This window comes from Gopherus flavomarginatus, chromosome 7 (genome assembly GCF_025201925.1).
Source record: "Gopherus flavomarginatus isolate rGopFla2 chromosome 7, rGopFla2.mat.asm, whole genome shotgun sequence".
NCBI lineage: Eukaryota > Metazoa > Chordata > Testudines > Testudinidae > Gopherus > Gopherus flavomarginatus.
Genome location: NC_066623.1, coordinates 55,104,644 through 55,127,060, shown reverse-complemented (window position 1 = coordinate 55,127,060; position 22,417 = coordinate 55,104,644). Strand labels below are relative to the sequence as shown.

Below are 22,417 nucleotides of genomic sequence, written 5' to 3'. Positions count from 1 at the left end.
GTCATGGACCAGAACCTCACTATGCTAGGTGCTGCACAAAGACAGAACAAAAAGATGGCCTCTTTCTCTAAGATCTTACAATCTAAGAAATCTTACATTCTGAACACAATTCACTCAAAGATAGGTCTCTAGCTCAGCTAAGAGCTTTAGTAATCACAGTCCTGTTGCTTTACTTCAGGAGTGCTCAAATTTTGCTCAACCTGGGGCTGCGCTAACAATCTGTCAGGACACTGAGGGCCACAGATGATGTACATAAATCAGAGCAGAGTGCAATACGCAATATAAATTCAGTCTGCTGGTACAGGGCAGCTCATTCTGCCCTGCACACCATGGGGGACAACAAGCATTTAAAGCAAAAAATCTAGAAACTCATCCCCTGGCAGCCCTTACCTCATCCTGTGGAATGATGATTTGTGTCAGTCCCTGGAAGTCCCTCAGAACCAGGAACAGGCCCTGTCTGAACATGATGAAAACAAAATGGAAAGAGTTGCTTCTCTCAGGGTTCAATCTTTTTGCTTTCTAAGCCAAAGCCTATATTAATATCTTGTATTTTTGGGGACATTATGGCTTTCATCTCAAAGCACTTTAGAAACAACATGAAATAGGAATCACTTTACTCACTTTGGAAATCAGGGATAAAATAAATCTTTAATTTGGATTAGATTCAGGTACTAAACCAGACTATAAAAAACCGTAACAGCAGCGCTTGAATTTGAACACATCCATGAAGAATAAGAGTTTTGAATACACAACATAACATTTATAGGCCCTTGATACTGAACATCATAGTCTATCTGAACAATTCTAGCTAAGGAATCAAACTAAAGCTCTGGGAGAGATGAGAAAAAATGAAAACAAAGGAAATGATATTTAACTTCCTATATAGAAACTTCATGTGGATAATCCAAGTCTCTAGAGTTGTGATAGGATCTGTTTCCTCAGATACGGTCAATAAACCTGTCATAAGTAACAGAGCCATGCACTGACAGATGGGATGCATTATTGAGCCTGTAGAAAGGTGAGAGCACAACATAATCTTGTAGTAATAATAAAGTCTTTTCTTGGAGCTCCATCCAGGACTGTTCCATGACATGTCTAATACTGTTGATAAAAATCTTTATAGACCATTACTGTAGAATTCTAACAGATAAAGAACAACATCTTTACATTATAAAATGCAAAGGACCAGGCTCTGATCTTGGTTACACTCATCACTAAAATCACCGGAGTTAGTCCCAATTTACATGCACTGTACTCAGGCTAGAACCAGAATGTCGCCCAATGTGGCCATAACTAAGCCAGAGTATTAAGACTATTTGTGACTATGTTACATGAAGATTTAATGCTTTACTAGATATTTGCAAAAATGTAATCACTGTAGCTATGCTAACATAGTTAGTACACTGAAGCATGTATTATTGTTTATATTCAACACTTTGAATTAGCACTGCAACTAGTTAGCTAACTTATTTTTCTTATTTATATTTTATGAATAATCCCTATGTATTCTCAATGTGCATAATTAAGTCCTGTTGTCAAAAAAGCACACTCAAACCTTATGCAGCCTCTCTAAGGTGGAGATGATAGTATTTACCTACTTTCCACAGTTGTTGCAAGGATTAGTTAATGTTTGAGCATAACTTTGAAGAAATATAAAGCACTCAGTGCAAAACATTTTAATCAAAACTAGTTTATAAAACTTACTGTAGCATTGTTGATAATGTTCACACACTACTGCAGTCATTTCTGATTATTCAAAACTTAGATACTCATGTGATGCTCATGTGATGGTCGCTATAGAAAACCCTAACAGAGATGGATTTGTATTCAGTAGTCAAATAAGACTAATCACTAGTACAGGGGTCGGCAACCTTTCAGAAGTGGTGTGCTGAGTCTTCATTTATTCACTCTAATTTAAGGTTTTGCGTGCTGGTAATACATTTTAATGTTTTTTAGAAGGTCTCTCTCTACAAGTCTATATATTATATAACTAAACTAGTGTTGTCTTGTAAAATAAACAAGGTTTTCAAAATGTTGATCTTACGCCACTGACCCACTCAGCCTGCTGCTGGTCTGGGGTTGTGTTCACCTAGGCCGGCAGTAGGCTGAGTGGGGTCTGCGACAGGTATCCCAGCTGAGAAGGGTCTGGCAGCCAGAACCCCAGACTGGCAGCGGGCTGTGTGGGGCTGGTGGCCAGGACCCCATACCGGCAGTGGGCTGAGCGGCTCAGCCCACTGCCGCTCAGGGATTCCATCCTCCGGCTCCTGCCAGCCGCGATTCCGGCTGCCGGACCTGCTCAGCCCAGCGCCGGTCTGGGGTCCCGGCCCTGCCCACATACAGCGGGTACCTACCTTCTCCCTGGTTCTGGCCCATTCTCTTCCGCTCTCTGCACTGAGGTGACAGTTGGAGTGGACCGAGCACAGGGCTGGGGGTGAAGGGTCTGGCCAGGAGCTAGAATGAAGGAGGGGGCTCAGGGTTGGGGCACGAGGTTTGGGTGTGGGGGCACTTACCGGGGCAGCTCCCATGTGGTGTGAGTGGTGCAGGTGGGAATGTGAGTGAGGGTGCAAGGGCTCCCGTTTGGTGCTCAGGGTGGGGGTGGGGATGTGCAGAGTGCATGGGATGTGGGGGGGCTGGGGATGTGGGGGGTGCAAGAGTCAGGGCAGAGGGCTGGGGGCATGTGAGGGGGATGCAGGTATCAGGGTAGGGGGGCTGGGTATGTGTGGGGGTGCCAGTCAGGGCTGGGGCCATGGGGGAGGGGTCAAGGAATCAACAGAGGGCTGGTGGTACAGGGCTCAGGGCAGGGGCCTGGGGGTGTTTTGGGGGGGTCAGGGCTCAGGGCAGAGGGCTGGGTGACTGACCCCCCCAGAACCCCCAACCCCCACCGCTCCTCATCCGAACTACCCCCTCCTGAGACCCTATCCTCTATCTAAGCCTCTCTGCCCCTTATTCCCTGACTGCCCCCCTAAGACCCTACCCCCTACCTGTCCCCTGACTGCCCCAACCCTTATCCACATCCCCATACCCAGATAGACCCCCTGGACTCCCATGCCTATCTAACCGCTTCCCACCCCCTGACAGGATCCCCAGAACTCTGGACCCATACAACCCCCACCCCGCTCCCTGCCTGCCCCAACCCCTCTCCACACCCCTACCTCTTGACAGTCCCCCCAGAACTCCCGACTCATCCAACCCCTGCAGCTCCTTGTCTCCCGACTACCCCTTCCAGAGAACCCCCCACACCCTAACTGCTCCCCCAGGACCCTCTTTGTTCCCTGTCCCCTGATCCCTATCCACCCCCCAAACAGACCCCGTGACTCCCATGCCTCATCCAACCCCCCCTGCTCCTTGACTGCCCCCTCCAGAGACCCCTGCCCCAACCATCCCCCAGTATACCACCCCTCCATCCAACCCACCCTGCTCCCTGTCCCTTGACTGCCCCCACCTCTTACCCAACCCCCATCCCAGACCCGGCCCCCTTACCATGAGGCTCCTCGCCCATCTGGAGCCCTGCCGCCACCGCCGCCACCCTTGCGCACGCAGCCCTGCTCCACCCCGTCCCTCAGAGAGCTGTGCGCGCGGCAGCAGCGCTCCAGATGAGCGGGGAGCATCTTTCCCTCCCCACGGAGCCAATGCTGCCCCGCGGGAGCGCCTGGCCCCAGAGCGCTGCGCACGCGGCAGCAGGGCTTTAGGGGAAGGCGGGGGAGGGGGGAGCGGCTTGCTGCACTTGGGCCAGCATTCCGGCCTGGGACCGCGGACCCTGCGGCTTGCCGCGTCGGCAGGATTTTTAGTGACACACGATGTCCCAGCAGGCAGCCGCATGCCATTAAAAATTGGCTCGCGTGCCATCTTTGGCATGCGTGCCATAGGTTGCCGACCCCTGCACGAGTATTTAGTGTTAGGGAAAATGACTCCAAAAGTGCCTTTGTCACATCCCCATTGTAATGCAGCAACCTCTAGGGCAATGCATAACAGCATACAGCAATACTAATCAAAGTTTTAGAGCAAAAATGAAAAAGAACACAGTTTTCAACTGAAACAACAGTGGATGTTTAAATGGATAGAATGTAGTTACCCAAATACAAACTTGGTCAGGACTCCAGGGTTAACACTCAATTCTTGAGGAAGGTCCCAGGGGATATTTAATACAGGTAAATGGTCAGGACCTTGGTGTAGAGGACTTGATGGGAACATGGCTGGCTACTGTAATGAATCATCAGAGCCACTTCCTGCAGTACCTGAATTTTCTCTGGAGGTCTTCCATCCCAATCAATAGTGACCCAAAGCAGCCCTGCTTATCTTGTGAAAAGCAAGATGTTCCCAGCACACAGTGACATGGCTGCACATGTACTAAAGCACAAAGTAACAGTGTGTGGGGAAAAAATTTCAGACAGATGCTAAAAAAAAGTTCTGTCTATTGATTCAACTACTAGATTATCCTTGTAGGTTCCCATCCATGTACCGACCTGCGCTTGCTTCATTTAGGACATTTGAGAAAATTACAGCACAAAGTGGTATGTATTGTGCCTAAAATTATTACAAGTATTTCTAAGGTGTCCTCAGATCTATCTATCTTAGATATTTGTAAGGCAGCTATCACTTTGGTACTTCTGTGAGTGCTGCATAATCCCAGATCAGATGAAAGCTAGAATAAAACACAGTGCACTTCCAGATGGTTGTTAAACTACTACTAGTAAGATCTCCTGTAGCACTTTTCACCTGCAGATCTCAGATAACTTTACAAAGGAGATAAGTATCATTCTCCCCACTTTACAAAAGAGGGAGCTAGGAGGAGGGAATCCCCTCTGACTGATTAAACAGAATGCTGCCCTCAATACGGTAGGAAAAACATCTGAAGCTCCTCAGCCTCCTCCACAGACAGCTTCAGTGGATACAGTGAAAGCCAATGGACATAAGGAAGCCTGTCCATAGCTTCCAGTCCCACTTCCCTCCTGGGTCTTTGCAAGTTTTAAATACTAATCTGACATGAATCTCATTGTTCAATACCAACTCTTCAGATGGGGAAGAGCTGGGAGGAATGTGTCTGTGCAAAGGTGAGCTTTCTGCAGCTCCCCAGTAGGCCCGGGAAACAGAGAACAGCCATACTGTATGCACTTGGGCCAGACCTTGACCTGTTCCTACACCCAAGTCTGGGCACAGGGCACTTAGAGCTGGTGCTTTATACGGGCCAGGAAGCCACCCTGCACAGAGGATATTCTCAGAAAGGTGTTTCCTCACATTTTTAAGGCCCTATACATTGCCAGGGTGGTGTAAAGGGCTGTTAACATAACCAAGAATCAGGCCCTAGGCGAGGAGCTGCCTTGGCTCTAGCAATGTAACCTCTCCTCCATCCATGTGGGTTGCGTTTACCTTTGGTACTGAATCCATCCACACAAGGTGACCTCTTGGCCCACATGAGCAGAACGCAACTCTCCGCAAGTGTTGGTCCGAGGCACAAAGCTATTGAAATCTTGAGACAAAGCCAGAGAAAAACAATTTCAATGGGAGTATGAATGTTAATGTAGCTATACAATAACGAGAGCAATCTAGGCCCCGTGATTCAAAGATCAGTGTACAAACACAGAACAAGGAGGACCGTCCGTCCCACAGAGTTTTTTGTTTGTACAGTGCAATGGAGTACTGATCCAAGATTAGGGCTCCTAGGCATTATGGTGATACAAAAATAAAAATAATAATCCAAATCTGTTTTATGGCCTATATATAAACAGATAATTTCTCCCACCGCTAAAGTGACTCCTTGGGTGAAAGCCAGCAGCCTTTAAGGATGGCATAGAAACACTACTTCCTTGCCTGAAATGATTTGTAAAGAAGACTGTATATCCAAAGAAAACAACAGGGACAACTATAGGGAGGCACAACTGAAACATGGCCATATGTGAACATCATCAGCTTTCTAAAAATCAGAACAGTGATATTTGTCAAACAACCTGCACATACCAATTCTGGCAGCCTGGGTTGATGATCTGCTTATGCTACAAGTAACAACAGGTTTGCTGATGTCTCATCCTAATTCCAGCATGGTGCTCTTTGACATTTAAGCATAATTCACAACATTTGCCAATTTCTACTCAAAAAAGACCCAGGACAAAAATAGCAGAGGGTGATGCAGGTATGGATTGAGTCATGTTGGCAGAGCTGTATTGGGGGTTGAGGAACAGAGTAGCACTAGATCAAGGTCTAAATGTATTGACAAAACCACATAAGGAAAAATTGAAAATCTCTGCCTGCTTTAGACAAGACTAGCAAGGGCCTGATTCAAAGCCCACTGAAGTTAATGGGAGTCTTCTTACTAATTTCAATGGGCTTTGCATCAGGTCCTTAGACAAGAAAAACAGACTGGTCAGTTTCACGCTCTGGCTGATAAACATTCACAAGGTGCTCTTGGGTTTTAAAGTTTATAGTATTTTAGAAGGTTAAAGGGAGACTCTCAACTTAGGCACATTCCTGCCTGAAAACATTTCACCTACTATTATTACAGACCCTTAAAATTCCTAGAGGGGAAAAAAATTTCCCTCACTTTTATGTCAGGCACAGTCAATTTTTATGTTTGTCCATATCCTTCACGCTACAGTAGGAGAAAGGGAAAAAAGGGTTTTCACACAGGAAAATGTGATTTGAAAGCCAAAATAATTGGCTTTGGCTCATATCCCATGTGGGAGTTATGTGCAAAAAGTAAAGAGCATAAATGGGTTAAGGGCTTTTTTAAAATATACATTTTAAAAATATCTAGAGGGAAGTGCTAATACATGTCTCATTTTAGTGATTGTTTAATTTTCTGTCTGGATTACCATATGAGGCTCTGTCACCCAGAATAAGAGCAAAGTTAAAGAAAAGACAAATAAGATACAAAACCTATTTTTGTAAATTCAGTACGTGAATATAAAATATTGTATTCAGACTTCTTCCCACCCCTGCTCACCTGATGCTCTTTTCTCTGAGCTAAGAGCCAAACTGCTGGAAACGTATCTGCACCATGGTCTGTTTAGTTCTCTAGAGAACAGAGGCAGCTGACTGTACAGCAGTCGCAGCCCGTGGCAGAACGACATCTTACAAGCCACAAAAGCTGGATGACAAACAAAAGGGCAGTCCTGGATCTTTCACACACTGGACAGTTTTAGGAAAAAACAACATGGAAAGTAATTTCACTTTGCAATCCTCAGATTTTATTCTTCAATCAGTACTTGTGTTAAATTCTCCCTTGACTGACCAGCTGCCCTTATTTCCCGAAAGGGTCCAGGTGACCTAATGGCTAGGGCACTGGCCTGAGAATTAGGAGACCTGAGACTCTGCTGTGTCAGTGATCAGCTACGCGATCTTGGACAAATCAATTCACCTCCCTTTACCTCTGCTTCTCCTCCTAACCTTTTACTGTCTTGTCTATTTAGATTGTAAGATCTCCGGAAAAGGGACCATAACTCACTATCTGCTTGTACAGTGATTAGCACAATGGGACATCAATACTGTAATATAAATAATAATCACATGTACAAACTCCACCTTTATTTCCCATCTGTCATCCATACTAGTTCCTGTCTCCCTCAAGCTGGTATAATATTAATATTTTGTATGTGTATAGCATCTTCCATTATCAAAGAGGATCTCAAATGGAGGTCTATAAACCACTGGCTGGTGATGTCTGGAAAGAAGGCAGGTCAGGTCACATGGCAGTGGCTCCACCTTCTTGCTTCCAACTCCATGTAATTCAAATTAGTATTAAGTATAAAAACTGTCTACCACAGACATGCCCTAAAGATGATCAGACTCTTCACAGCAAAGAGTCAGCCCTTGCCTACATACAAACTTGTCTCAGTTTAACTAAAGGTGTGTGTGTAAACCTACTGAGTCCAGTGCATGTTTGCTTACAATACTCTTATTTCAGTTAAAGGGTCTCCTATTTTTATATAAACTTATTTTTTTACACTATATCAAAATAGGACACTCAATCTGAAATAAGAGCACCTACTTGGAAATAAATAAATAAAGGTGAGATTTAAAACAGACTTAGCCTGACGTACTTTAAAATATTACCAGCATAACTATATCTGTAATAGGTGTGATTTTTTACCAATATAGTTCTGCTGATAAATATAGCTCTGCTGATAAAAGCCCTAATGTAGATGTACTTATACTTGTATAATACACTTTATATTAACATGGAGTATTTCACTTTGGTGATCTGGAAAAAGCTATACTGGTATAAAAGAGTTCATACAGCTGCATCTACAATGGGGAAGGGGCTTGCCACTTTTTTCCTGGATTCAAGCCCTGAAGGCACCGTTGTGAACAAGTAGTCTGTGCATAACACAGGCCAAGTAGTCTGTGCATAACACTCCCCAAAATAATTCCTAGAGCAGATCTTTTAGCAAAACATCCCATCTTGATTTAAAAATGGCCAGCAATGGAGACTCCACCAGGACCGTTGATGACTTTAAGGATCATAGCGGCAAAACTTTGGAGGGTAGAGAAGTTAAGTGGCTCCAGTCTGTCTGCAGCCCTGGCCGCCGTTAAGGCGATACAAATAGTGGGACTGGCGTGGCCAGACCACAGCAGGTCCGGTGCCATCTGCGCCCCCGGTAATGCCACAATCCCCGCAGCTGGGGCAGCTGTAGGGCACGGCTCAGCCCCAGGCGCCTCACAGGGCCCCACTAGGGACCGCCCCGTTTCCAGCCCAGCGGGTGAGGCCAGGGAATGCACCGGCCGGGCTGCAGGGCCGACAGGCCCTTGCCAGCAAGCGGCGGCAGTAATTTGCCCCTAAGCACAGCCCGTTCACCCGCTGGCCCAAGCGCGGAGCGGCGGGGGTCCCTCAGGCCGCTGCTCGCGCTCCCAGCAGGGGCCTTGCCCCGTTTTACGGTGACAGGCGGCCCTCTGTTGTTCGTAAACGGCTACCGGGGAGGACAGGTGCCCGCGAACCTGGGGCTTTCCGAGAGTAGCCGGCCGGGAGACAACCCAGGCGTCCGGGCTCCCGAGCACAGCACAGCACAGACCCCGCCCCGCACCGGAGTGTTCGCTCCCCCGGGCGGCCCTCAGCCCCAGCCTCTTCCTGCTGCTGGCGGCAGCCCCCCCCCCCGCAGGGGCTAGGTTTAGAGTCCCCACTCCATACAGTCGCTCTTCCTCCCTCACGCGCTTTCCTTTCCGTACAGGATCGGTCCTACCTCAGGAATCGCTTCAGCGCGAATCTCGCTAATTGCCCCTACCCGGCCACCGTCGCATTCAGTCACCACGTTTGATTAGGACGGAAGCGTGTGGCACTTCCACGCCCGCAGTAAACATGGCGACGGAGCAGATTTGCGTCACGTGACGGGATCCCCTGGCTCAGGCTCACGCGCGTGCGGGGTTCCTGCCGCACGGGCTGCCGGGAAGAGGATTCAAACGATCTTGGGGGAGCGCGCGAGAGCCGAGTCCACGATGAGGCGATCGGGGCGGCCTAGTCTCCGGCGGCGGCAGGTGAGAGCGCGGTGTCTGCGGGGCAGGCCCGCCGCCCTGTGTCTAACGTACGGAGAAGGATGTTTTCCCCACGTCCGGCGGCTGGCGCCGGGGCGCTGCTCGTGCCGCTGAGCTGCGTGGCGCGGGGGGGCCGATCTTTCACCGGAGATCGTAACTGGGGAGCCGCCCGGGAGCACCACCCCGTAGCGGCCCCTCTGTCCAACCCGTGAGGCATGACAGGGCCTGGCCCCGGCCCCGCGCTGGGGAGGCACCAGGCTCTCCGCCCCACCCATCCTGGAGCAACCAGCTGCGAACGTGTTCAAAGAGCAGCGGCTGGACATCTGCCACCCTCCATGTGCTGTGTTAGCCCTACCCCCTGCAGCCCGCTCTATCCACTGCCGCTAGCGGGCTGGGCCTGTAACAGACACGAAGGGGACAAAGCCCGTCCCCAGCTTGCAGCCCAGGATGGAGGGCATAGTCCTTAGTTTACAAGATCTTTCACAGGCATTAAGGTTAAGCTGACTTCACTACATTGGAAAAGGAGGTTGGGGGAGTTAGGCAGGAAACTTTTCATTACTAGGGTGGTTGAAGGTGTGACAGTTTGGGGACAGGTCTGTGTCAGTTTAGGATTCTATGTTGGGTTTGGGAACATTTCAACCTCTCTTCTGAATGTAACTTTCAATGTGGCTTTGAGCATTTGTTGTAGCAGGTACTTGACACCAACACCCTGGTCTGCATCTAAAACTGAGGTTGAAGCGATTTCACTTATGGGTGAGACAATTCACACTCCAAAGAGTTTTAAGTCTATCTAAGCACCACTGTAAATACTGCTAGGCCAGTGGATTTACTACAGTGATGAAAAAATGCATTCCTAGCTGTAGTAAGGGCATGGCTACACGTGCAGATGTAGAGCGCTGTGAATTAAACCAGCCCTCGGAGACCACAGTAGGGAAAGCGCTGCAGTGTGTCCACACTGTAAGATTTAAGCGCACTGGCGTGGTTGCATTAGCAGCTCTTGCAACGGCCACAGAGAACAGTGCATTGTGGTAGCTATCCCAGCATGCAAGTGGCTTCAATGTGCTTTCCAAATGGGTGAGGTGGGCTGGAGTGTGACAAGGAGTGTGTTGTGTGTATGTGGGGGGAGAGAGAGTGGGTTTTTGGGGGCTGAGCGTGTCAGCATGCTGTCTTGTAAGTTCAGAGAGCAGCAGCCCCCCTCCCCCCAGCATTCCACACTAATGGTTGCTTTGTTCTGGAGCAGATAAGCATGCCAGTTGTCAGAAATGGAGCTTTGGGCTTGTCTACATCACAAAGTTGCAGCGCTGGTGAGGGGGTTACAGCGCTGCAACTTAGGAGGTGTACACATCTGCAGGGTATCACCAGCGCTGCAACTCCGTTTGCAGCACTGGCCGTACTCCCGTTTTGTCTCGGGTGTAGAGGATCCAGCGCTGGTGATCCAGCGCTGGTAATCAAGTGTAGACACTTACCAGCGCTTTTCTTGACCTCCGTGGAATAAGCAGGTATCCCAGCATACCTGAGGAAGCCTCTGGTAATCAAGCTGGTCTCCTTCCCCGGTTTGCTCTCGTGTTCCCCGAGCAAGCAGGTCTCCTTCCCTGCGGTTTGCAGGGTGGTTCGGGGAACGCGAGAGCAAACCGCGGCGAAGCTGGTCTCCTTCCCCGGTTTGCTCTCGCGTTCCCCGAACCCCCGAGCAAGCAGGTCTCCTTCCCTGCGGTTTGCAGGGTGGTTCGGGGAACGCGAGAGCAAACCGCGGCGAAGCTGGTCTCCTTCCCCGGTTTGCTCTCGCATTCCCCGAACCCCCGAGCAAGCAGGTCTCCTTCCCTGCGGTTTGCAGGGTGGTTTGGGGAACGCGAGAGCAAACCGCGGCGAAGCTGGTCTCCTTCCCCGGTTTGCTCTCGCGTTCCCCGAACCCCCGAGCAAGCAGGTCTTCCCTGCGGTTTGCAGGGGGGTTCGGGGAACGCGAGAGCAAACCGCGGTGAAGCTGGTCTCCTTCCCCGGTTTGCTCTCGCGTTCCCCGAACCCCCGTGCAAGCAGGTCTCCTTCCCTGCGGTTTGCAGGGGGGTTCGGGGAACGCGAGAGCAAACCGCGGTGAAGCTGGTCTCCTTCCCCGGTTTGCTCTCGCGTTCCCCGAACCCCCCTTGAAGCCACCCAACAGCACTGCAGTGTGGCCACATCTAACACCACTTGCAGCGCTGGTTGCTATAAGTGTGGCCACTCTGCAGCGCTGGCCCTATACAGCTGTACTAATACAGCTGTAACAACCAGCGCTGCAAAATTGTAGATGTAGACATACCCTTTGAAAGGGCATATCCGCATTCCTGCAGTGATTCCAAAACTATGATAAGAGTGGCCACTTGACTTAAGGGGATTATGGGATGTTTCCTGAGGCTAATCAGAGCACAGTAATGCAACACCTCATTCACACTGAGGCTGGGGTGCGTCAGCCGAGGCACACCAAGCATTATGCGTCTCGTGGAGGAGTACTACCAGGAGTGCTCCAGCTGCAGAGTCCAGGCGCTCTAAGTGCCTTGCCAGTGTTGATGGGTCATGCGTTAGGGTGTCTGGGGCTCTAATGCACTCTAACTTGCAAGTGTAGCCAAGCCCTAAGTGTCTGCACTACAGTGGTGTAGCTACAGCTGTGGTGCTTGTAGTGTAGTAGACATACTCCAGATGAAGAATCTATGGCCAGGTCTACACTACAGACCTGTGTTAGTATAACTACATTGCTCAGGGGCGTGTGAATGATGATGTGAGAGCCCCTGGTATAACTACAAATTTTTTAGTGGTCTCAGAGTGCGGCCACCAACTCTTGCCAATGGCCACTCTGACAATCCTAAAGTAATTAATTTTAGGAAAAATAAATATGCACACATACATGTACAAATCATTATCATTGATTTGTGTAGGTGTGTCTCCCCCCCTCACCCCGAGTCAATAATAATGTACAGTTGTCTCATTCTTTACTGGACCTAAACAGCATAGAAACACAGGTAAGGTGCTTTGCATGTTTTGATTTTTTGGTTGCTTTTTTTAAAGACTTGCTAGCTAGTAAGTCTGTTACTGTGAAAAGTGACATTTGTATATTTGTTAATATCATTTTTCACAGCAGACTTGCTAGCTAGCTGAGAGGCTATGAAAAGTGGCATTAACAATATCACTTTTCACAGCAGACTTACTCAGCCCTGGCACGCTGGGGAACAAATTAAGCCCTGGATGGGGAGGTGGGTAAGGGGGCTCAGGGGTGATGGGAGTCAGTGAGGGCCAGGAGGATGGGGGAGGGGTAAGACAAGGGGGGGAGTCCAAAGCCCTGTGGCTGGGTGATGGAGCCTGCTGCCACATGGCCAGAGACTGCCGCCCACCACCGAAGGACTGAAGCCTGAGCCCCACCGCCCCCAGGAACATGGGGAATCCATGCTGGCCGCTTGCGCCTACAGTTTGTGGCTCTTGAAGGGGACACAGACCAGCCCCTACTGGTGGCCCCAGGGGAGGGGCTGCTGCTTTTCATGCCCCACCTCCACTCCCAATCACTGCCCAGGAGGCTGTGGCTGCAAGAAAAGGTGCAGTCACAGTGGCCGCATATGAGAAACACTGAGTTATACCAACCTTAACCCCTCATGTAGACACTGCTGGGTCAATGAGAGAACTTCTCCCATCCACATAACTACCCCCTCTGGGGAAAGTGGATTAACTACACTTATGGGAGAGTTCCCTCCTGTCAGCAAAGGAGCATCTTCACTTTAGTGCTACACTGATGCAGTGTTTTAAGTGTAGACCTGCCTTATGTTTGGGAAACTGTGGCAGAGTAGTCAAAGGGCCATCAAGGTTCAGAAAAGGGGTTAGGGGTTGGAGAGAGTCCAATATGAGGAGAGATTAAAGAGGCTAGGACTCTTCAGCTTGGAAAAGAGGAGACTAAGGGGGGATATTATAAAGGTATATAAAATCATGAGTGACGTGGAGAAAGTGGATAAGGAAAAGTTATTTACTTATTCCCATAATACAAGAACTAGGGACCACCAAATGAAATTAATAGGCAGCAGGTTTAAAACAAATAAAAGGAAGTTCTTCACACAGCGCACAGTCAACTTGTGGAACTCCTTACCTGAGGAGGTTGTGAAGGCTAGGACTACAACAGCGTTTAAAAGAGAACTTGATAAATTCATGGTGGTTAAGTCCATTAATGGCTATTACCCAGGATGGGTAAGGAATGGCGTCCCTAGCCTCTGTTTGTCAGAGGATGGAGATGGATGGCAGGAGAGAGATCACTTGATCATTGCCTGTTAGGTCCACTCCCTCTGGGGCACCTGGCATTGGCCAGTGTCGGTAGACAGGATACTGGGCTAGATGGACCTTTGGTCTGACCCGGTATGGCCGTTCTTATGTTAACTGTTCTACCCCAGCAGAAGAATGAGTTTGGTACTAGCAGGGCCATTGATTTTGATCCACTGTCTGATCAGAAGCCCAGGGGGAAAGGGGTTTATTGCCTGGAAATTCTCCAGTGGAAGATTCCATCCCCACAGAACAGAACAGTGTCGTCCAACAACACTGGGAGTTTGGGACAGGACCAGCTTATGACAGACGGCACTTAGGCTGTGGCTATGTTCCTCACGTTGTATTTGATCTGTGGAAGTATCATCATACAATTGTGTACCTCAGTATATTTTATTCAGCTAAATCTCATTGAGGTGGTGGTTCCTACTTGCTGTTTGTGGAGAAAGCAAAGATTTCTATGCTGAACAGCTTTTACCATTTCTTGACTGTGTCTAGTACTTAGATCCTGGGAAATGCTATTACATTAAAATAAACTATCAATCTCTACTTTGGCCAAGGTGGATAAAAACACTGTTTTTAACTTTTAAATGGTTATTTTTGAAAAAAATATCAATTTATTGAATTTAAATCAAATATTTGTATGTGCATATTACTAGTTCTTTACTTCCGTCCCATTTTGTAGTCAAATTGCAAAGGTGAATATTTTGTATTTGTTTTGTTAGTTTCCTAATTCTCAGTAGACTTCAGTAGACTTTATGCAGATTTCTTTCTACTAAAAAGTTTCTCTCATTTAAAATGTTCCTTTATGCTGAATTAAACCTAGGGACTTGTAACAACCTTAATATAAGCAACTAGCCAATGTTATATTTACAGCCAGCACCACCTTCCCATATGCTGAACTTTGACTCAGAAAAGCTGAATGCTTCAACCAGGCTATGCTCCTCCATCAGGGTTCACAGTTTGAAGTCAATGGGATTTGTACTTTTAAGTCACTTGGGTGCCTCTGAAAATTCCACCATTAAGCATGGGCTTAGAAGCTTAATTTTCTAGGCTCCCATTTTTGAACATTTTGGCCTGTTTATAAAACAATTCGTAATAACTCTTAATTGCAAGGCTAAACTTTTCATTGTATGCAGTCTCTCTAATAAACTTTTCATTGTCAGTTCAAAACAAAATTGCTTCAGTGTTCGGTTTCATGCTATTAAAATATCTTTTTAAATAAAACTACAACGTAAGCACGTGCACAAGTGTCTGAGCTAAACTTTAAGTACACTAGTTCCTTTCATGTAAGTAAAGTTATGCACTTGCTCAGGAGTCTGCAGGAACACCACCTTAATTTTCAATATTTGTCTCTTGCCTATAGCAGTTCTGTAAAAATCAAATAAGAGACTCTGCCAGTAGTAGCATTTGAATTAGAAAGGAACATCTATAATTTAGTTTATCAATTTGAATTAGTTTTACAAAGGCTCACTGTGATCAGAATCAATGATTTACAAATACTTAATTGACTGAAATTAATAATTTAAATCACTCCACCCTGACTATAGGAAGTTTTCAGTCTTTGGGCTCTTTCCATGCACAGGATATGGATACTCCTGATTCTGGAGGCATGACCCCTTTAGGAAGAAAAACTGCAGAGACTGGAATCAACATTACAAGTACGACAGGTTACTCAAGAGGTTTGACATTCATCAGGACACACACCCTGTTTGGTCAGAGCCCAACTAGAAGAATAATTCCACAAACATCTTTACTGCAGGTGGGCTTTTAGTAGTTTAATATAATTAAAGAAAATTCATATCTTAAATCAGCTATCACATCTTATTTGACAGCTTTATCTAACCATTCTGTTGTTGAATAGATCTGTATGCTGAGTCACTAATGATGTCAATTGTATTTCTCAGAGTAATTGCAATTTTGATATAATGGCTTTTCTCCTATGTTGCAATTGCTTGGATATTCATCATGCATTTCCTGAAAGGAATGGGCTTTAAAATGTGTAAAGCACTTTGCTAATTAGTTTCAAGTCAAACCTGAAGGGTAGAACTAGGAGTAATGCAATAAAACTAATTAAAAAAAAAAAAAAAAAAAAAAAGCTTCCTGGAATTTATTCTCCTTGTGGGGAGACTTTTTCTATACTGTAAAATAACTTAAGAAAACCAGAGAAACTCCTTTCACTTAAGTTATTCAAAACAGTATGAAGCACTCACCAAATATTTACTGGCCTGAAGAATAAGCCATTTCCTCTGCAATTTAAAGGAATACAAGTTATGTACTGTATTGTTTGTGATACTGCTGACTGTCTTTAACAATTTTTTAAAACAACCAAAGCAAGATATGTAATAAATTAATCGTCTTTTCTGTAATAATCATGGTATACATCTTCCTGCATTATCTTCAGTGTTTTTCTCTTTACTTTCTTTTCCAGCATAGTCACTCTGTTTTCTTCACTGTATTTTACATTTCTGTACTCTTAAACAAGTCTCTTTGCTGTACTTTTTCTAACGTCTCATCAATATTGCCATCTTTCCCATGCCCGTGCCCCCACCCCCACCCACACATTCATGTGCATTTGCACCCCTGTCCACCCAAACATCCAATAGCTACAGGACTGACACTACTAGCCAGTCAGATGTAAAGGAGTGTGTGGGGGGAAGGGTGGGAGGAGGCAGTTCTTTCTTTCTTCCTTGCCAAGCCACTGGGAAAGGGAAGGGTGTTGGGACAGCTACTAAACTGCTATTTCTGGACCTTGTTTTGGGATTCACGCATTTAGTCTCAGGCTTTGCCTGATTGTTCTGGCATGTGATTAAATTTAAAGCTCTCTTCCAAGGCTCCTTTGGCTGATGGAAAAGAGGAGCAGTCTGTTTCATGGGCTTCCCTTCTGGACTACCCTAGTCTTGGAGCCTCCTAGCTGCTGTTCAAGTGGGTGGAGAGTCTCTCATATATGCTATCTTTCCCTCTGCCTTCCTTATGCTGCAAGATGGGCGTGCATGTGCTACTCTATTCTTTCCATTGGCTCCTTGAACATCTTCATGGTCTGCCTCTTATTGATCACAGCTTACCCAAACTGCAGCAAGTAAAATTAAGCTAATTTTTGTCAGTTCCACTGCTGTCCACTAGCAGCAATGAAAACTGACAAATCTGGTCTGTTTTAACTGTACTTTAGCTTGGCAAAGCTATGAACTGCAGCAGAGGCACTCAAACTGTCTTTTGCACACAGGCAGTTCTGAATGTGTTATCAGCCTTCCAAACCTAAACTGAGTATCTTTGCAACCCTAAAGCTAGAAACTTAACTTTTCTGAAATGAAAGTTTAGATTCTGTGTATGTTGCTAGGACTCACTTTCTTAAAAATGAGCCGGGATTGTATTCTGAAGAACACTGCTGCTATAATCCAGTCTTTAATGCCTGAATGCTATAGCTGGGAAGATAGAGGACAATGACTTTGGTATCCTCCACCTCTATTTTCTAAGTAGAAAAATGATTGTCACGTTAAGTCCTTCAGCAGTGCTCATGGACATACATTACAGTAAAGAAATGCGGACAAGTTAGGAAAAATAGCTAATAGAATAAACACAACTGATTAGCCTGTATATTTGATGCAATGTACAAGTCTTTCTTCAATTTCATTACAGAAATTGTGGGCAGGCCTAGAAAACTGAATACTGTTCTCTTAATTCCAGGAAAATGCAGATCCTCAGAAGATAGCATTCCTTCTACGCAAACAGTGGACCTTGTATAGTGTGACCCCCATGTACAAGTTCTCTTATGGTAATCTGAAGGAGTATTCTAGACTTCTGAGTGCCTTTGTTGCTGCTGAAAAGCAGAAAGGACTTGCTGTAGAAGTGGGCAATGATTTTGGTATCAAAGTGACTTTGTCCACCCTTTTAGGACTCAAAGGTACGGATCAAGACCAGGTTGCAATCCTTGTCCAGGTAAGGGCTGCAGCTAGCACTTTGATAGCAGTGGGGTGTCTTAACACTTCTAAATTGCCTCCCTGTAACATGTTGAAATATTTATGGCTGCTAGTATAGTAATTTTCATGTATCCTGTGATTTGTACTTTTTTTTTTGCAATCTTTGCTTTTAACCAATATGGTTCTTGTCTGTTTTTAACACCCTTGTGGACCTCTTCATAAACTATTGATCCATCAAACATAGACTTGGGAACTAATCTGTGTTATAGTTAGAGCACATAAGTAGGAGTTGACGCTCTTCAGCTTGATGTAGGATCTTGCACAGGTCATTTAAGTTCATTGGTAAAATGGATGTAATGCTACTTCCCTGCCATAGTTAAGGCCTATTAACACCTTGAGGTCCTTAGAGGAAAGATGCTATTGAAGTGCAACATTTTGTACTGCAATTATTGTAGGAAAATTAATGCACAATGCAAATGCTTCATTAAGCAGCACTAATGTAGACTTAAGGGTTGCTTCTATTTCCATTGAAGTAAATGGCAATACTTTGACTGACTTCAGTGGGAGGAGCCAGGTCCTCTATAGGCATAATAGATGAATTGCAAAAACTGTCTTTAAACAGTCAAGCTATCCAAAGTGGTATAATGGCACAGAAACCAGTGCAATGCAGTGTCAAAACAGGGTTCTGGCTGGGCCAAAAAAAAAAAATTGGGCACCAAAGCCATATAGCACCTCTGAAAATCAAGCCACTGATTTTCAGTTGACACCCTCTGATCTCTTGCTATTAAAATGGTATATCAGGGGAAAATTCTTGTGGTTTAGCCATTCTTATTAGAATCCATTTTGCTCTGGCTAAGAACTGTCAAATGCACTCTAGAACTTGGAGATTTAATGCAGACATTTTTAATTTTAGATTGCATCAAGATCTCCGCTCCCATTTGAAAATGCAGAAGACAAAGTGGTGTGGTCAGGCTGGTTCTGCTGTATATCTGGAGATGATCTTTTGGAGAGTGTACCAGAGGATTTTACCTGTTTATCTTTGTTCCTTGCCAATGGGGCAGAGAGTTACACAGCCATAGTTGGCAGTTGGTTTCAGAAGACTTTTGACTGTTATTTCAGTCGTTTAACCATCAGCCCGCTCAATCTTGCCTGGATGGCTGCTATGTGGACTGGGTGCAAAGTGGACAGTCATATGGCTGCAACAGAACTTGTTTTCTCTGTGCCCTGCATTCCCCAGTCTCTGGACATTTCATATGCCATACACCCTGAGGATGCAAAAGCCTTATGGGACACAGTGCAAAAAACTCCTGGGGAAGTTACTCAAGAAGAAGTGAATTTATTTATGGACTGCCTTTACTCTCACTTCCATAGACACTTTAAGATCCACTTGTCAGCCACAAGACTGGTGAAAGTCTCTACATCTATAGCTTCAGCACACTGTGATGGGAATATAAAGGTACTAAATTGCATTCCAAGTATGAGGTTTTGATTAACACTCTTCTAGCTAGTATAATTAAAATACCTGGCCAGAAAGCTGCCCCTAAGTTGTTGCTAGTTGATTCTCTTTAACTGATTTCCCCCTTTAAAAAAAAAAAAAAAAATTAAAATTTCAGCCTCTGCCAGACATAACTAGTTTCTAGTGTGTTCCACAGCACATCTGACAGTTGTGCAGTCAACATTTTGTATGGTGATGAACCCCCAGTCATTGTGTTGGGTGCTGTACAAGCACAGAACAAAGACAGCTTTTGGCTAAAATTTGCATTTAAAAATCCCAAAGTTATACAAAACTTACAGCCAATAGAAACTACAATTGACTTTTTTGATACATAAAAAAAAAACATTAAGAAAATCCCCATGTATTTATGTGTAAGGCTACGATTTTTTCAGAGTTCACAGAAGTCATGGAATCCGTGACTTTCAGCAATTTGTGTGACTTTAGCCCCCGGAGCAGGGAGCTGCAGGGTCCTGCTACTCCAGGTGATGGGGGCACCTTGCAGCTCCTGGGCAGCAGGGGCCCCCAGAGCTCAGTGTGGGCCCCTGCAACTGCCTAGCTGTTGCGGGTGGTGTAGGGACCCCCCAGCTGAGCTGCTAATTTTGTCATGGATATTTTTAGTAAAAGTCATGGACAGGTCACAGGCTTCCTTGAATTTTTCTTCACTGGCCGTGACCTGTCCGTGATTTTTACTAAAAATATCCGTCACAAAATCTTAGCCTTATTTAGGTGCTAGCACAATGTTGGCATTGAGATACAACATGGTAATGACTAGTGTATTTTCACTGTCCATGCTGGGAAATGAAAAGTTAAAAAAAATACTAAAAATTGATTCATTTGTAATCTGAAGTGCTAGCAACATAGCTAAAGAAATAGGTTTTAAATGTGGAAGCTGCCAAATGGGTGCTGCCAGTCTTAAGTATCTTTCTCATTTCATGGCTGCTTGGCCTATTTAACCATTGACTATGGGAGCCCTGCCTCATTTAATGGGTAGGAAAATGCACAGGAGATTTTTTTTAGAATGTGAACTCTTTAGGGCAGGTAATGCTAATCTGTACAGTTCTCAACACAATGTGACCCAACCTGGTTATGATCCTTAGGCACTTCAGTAATATAAGTGTTCAACAATAACTTGTCAGACCAGAATATCGAAGAGTTCTGCGGGATCATCAGATATCATTGCTAAAGTGAGTTGGCAGGAGGGTGGAAGAGCAGAGTGGCTAATTGTCGGTGCTTCTTCCAAGGAGAGGAAGGAGAAGTGAGGGGACAAAGTGGCTGGGACTTCTTTCTCCCTCTTTCAAAGAGGAGGCGGGAGGAGAATGTCCCTTAAGCTGCTGATCTTTTCCCATGATGGGAGTGAAGATCAGAAGGGCCCATGTAGAGGAGGAGGAGGAGATAGGACGCTAGGCTTCATGTACACCCAACAGGAGGAGTCCTGCAAAGAAACAGGGAAAGTAGCATGGTGATGCGATTAAGCCATAGTGCAAATCCTTCACTCCCCTCTATTTAAATATGTAGAATGCACATTGACAGCAGCCATCAGTGACTTAAATAGCGTATTGTATTTCTGTTCAGACTATAACTAATGTTTTGGGGTTTGTTTTTTTGCAGATCTTACATAGCAAGCACCTAATAGGCGTGTTGACGCTGCTGACAGAGCTGGCGATCTCACAGATACAATGAAACCTTGTACTCTATACCTGCTGCCCTAAAAAACTTATTATAGATGCTCTGCTTGGACCACATTAAGTCCATCTGCAGTAGATTCATGTTTGAGAGACATTGACTGCAGAAAGCTGGCTTTCCTGCACATTTTTTTAGCCTCACAAAACTCCAGTCCACCAAGTGAAAGCATATTAGTTTCATTTGACCTCATTGGTTCCTGGACTGAAATCCACAATGGGTAATGAAGCAAAGAGGGCCATCGGAGGAAAATAATATAGTTGCACATTTTGCTATAATAAAGTAACATTTTGTAATGATTCAAGTATCATTTAAAGAGTGGGGCATGAGATGGAACACTGCTCCTGCTCCATAGCCTAGATCAGTGGTTCTCAATCAGCACACAGCTGCAACCCATGTGACATCCTTAGGGCCATACAGGTAGTATATAGTATGGATGTGGCTCACATAACACAGAGAGAGCTGCACAAGCGGCCCACAATGGTAAATAGGTTGAGAACCACTGGCCTAGAGGCTAACACAGTAGTGCAGGAGGGTGGTATATGTAACATAGGGCAGAAAAGCCTGTCTGTTGGGATTAATTTCTGCAAGGTTCAAAAGCACTCCCCTATGTTTGTTGAGTGAACAGTGAGATATTCAAAAGAATCAGTATGGCCTTGGTATCAGAGCATTTGAAGGAAAAGGCTCCTGTTCCCAGCTCTGCTACTAGTGACCTAAGCAAATCACTTTACCTTGATGCGTCTGTTTCTTTAACTACAAATTAGGATACTGGCTACATTTAATATAGCTGTTTGAAATGTACAAATTAAAGTGTTGTAAGGTAAAATGAGATTTCCCCCACCACACACACACTGCAAATACATAGAGAGGGTTTTTTTCTCCTCCTTTTACTTGACTTTAGCTTCACTGAGAGTGTCAACCTCTTACTTGACTTTGCTGTTGAATGTACTGGCTCTGAATCAATGTGAAAACAGACTTTTGCTCAAGCTGCATTCTACCTGCCGCAATCTACGTGGGCAGTAAGACCACCTCACCTACTCTTGAATTTGTCTATAGTTAAATACTTTGTGGTACAGACCATCCTTTTGTTGTTTGTACAGCACATGGCACACTGGCTATGACTAGGCTCTTAAGTACTTCTATAATACAACTAGCAGGCAGGTGCTTATGTGGCCTGACTTTCAGAAGTGTTGAGCACTCACCAGTTCCCACTGATCCATGGCTGCTGTTGGATGAAAGGTACCTAAATATTGATTTTTTTTTTTTCCCCCGAGCATAGTTTCATAGTTCCATTTTTTAAAATCTTGGCTTACGTTTTCATTTAAAAAAAAGTACATTCTAGGCCTTGTTTGGCAAGAGACTGAAAACTGATATAAAGATTGGCAGCTTGAGGCAGTTCCTGTTTATATTGAGGAGCTTTATTCTGAAATTCAGTGACTTAACTTGCACTGCTGATCAGTTTAGGAGAAAGATCCAACTACTACATTTATCCCAGAACTGTATGTCTCTCTCACCTTCTCCGATACCAAAATCCTTGTCTTGTTTGCATGGTCATTATAAGATCTGAAATAAATATATTGAATTTAATACAAAAATTTCACAC

At 45.4% G+C, this 22,417-nt stretch overlaps 3 protein-coding genes across 10 annotated transcripts in view; 1 reads left to right on the top strand and 2 right to left on the bottom strand.

Annotated features, from left to right (window-relative positions):
* DARS2 (aspartyl-tRNA synthetase 2, mitochondrial) overlaps positions 1-9,320 on the bottom strand; it is a 34,639-nt gene extending 25,319 nt beyond the window's left edge. For 4 of the 7 annotated variants that reach the window (XM_050963206.1, XM_050963208.1, XM_050963210.1 and 1 more), the window contains exons 1-4: positions 9,171-9,277; positions 6,938-7,122; positions 5,368-5,467; positions 391-457 (exon numbers count right to left, since the gene is read on the bottom strand). In XM_050963206.1, the coding sequence (XP_050819163.1) occupies positions 391-457; positions 5,368-5,467; positions 6,938-7,064 (294 nt within the window). In that variant the 5' untranslated portion in view covers positions 7,065-7,122; positions 9,171-9,277. Of the gene's footprint in view, positions 1-390; positions 458-5,367; positions 5,468-6,937; positions 7,123-9,111 lie in introns of all 7 variants that reach the window. The other 3 variants (XM_050963213.1, XM_050963207.1, XM_050963211.1) reach the window with 3 other exon arrangements.
* A 5-nt stretch (positions 9,321-9,325) lies between these two features.
* Positions 9,326-21,110, top strand: CENPL (centromere protein L). 2 transcript variants are annotated; one of them, XM_050963341.1, is made up of 5 exons: positions 9,329-9,462; positions 15,308-15,484; positions 17,407-17,658; positions 18,553-19,095; positions 20,743-21,110. In XM_050963341.1, exons 1-5 carry the CDS (start codon positions 9,424-9,426, stop codon positions 20,812-20,814), a joined length of 1,083 nt encoding a protein of 360 aa, XP_050819298.1. In that variant the 5' UTR covers positions 9,329-9,423; the 3' UTR covers positions 20,815-21,110. The 2 variants fall into 2 exon arrangements, with proteins under 2 accessions (XP_050819299.1, XP_050819298.1); XM_050963342.1 differs by lacking the exon at positions 15,308-15,484 and having other exon boundaries at positions 9,326-9,462.
* Positions 19,840-22,417, bottom strand: part of KLHL20 (kelch like family member 20) — a 47,315-nt gene continuing 44,737 nt past the window's right edge. Inside the window, exons 13-14 of the mRNA XM_050963215.1 lie at positions 22,329-22,377; positions 19,840-20,566 (exon numbers count right to left, since the gene is read on the bottom strand). Of these exons, the coding sequence (XP_050819172.1) occupies position 22,377 (1 nt within the window). The 3' untranslated portion in view covers positions 19,840-20,566; positions 22,329-22,376. The remainder of the gene's footprint in view (positions 20,567-22,328; positions 22,378-22,417) is intronic.

Coding starts and splice junctions, on each gene's coding strand:
- CENPL (XM_050963341.1), top strand. CDS start 9,424: ATGAGGCGATCGGGGCGGCCTAGTCTCCGGCGGCGGCAG. Junction 9,463..15,307: donor CTAGTCTCCGGCGGCGGCAG/GTGAGAGCGCGG, acceptor TTCCATGCACAG/GATATGGATACTCCTGATTC. Junction 17,659..18,552: donor AGGTTGCAATCCTTGTCCAG/GTAAGGGCTGCA, acceptor TTTTAATTTTAG/ATTGCATCAAGATCTCCGCT.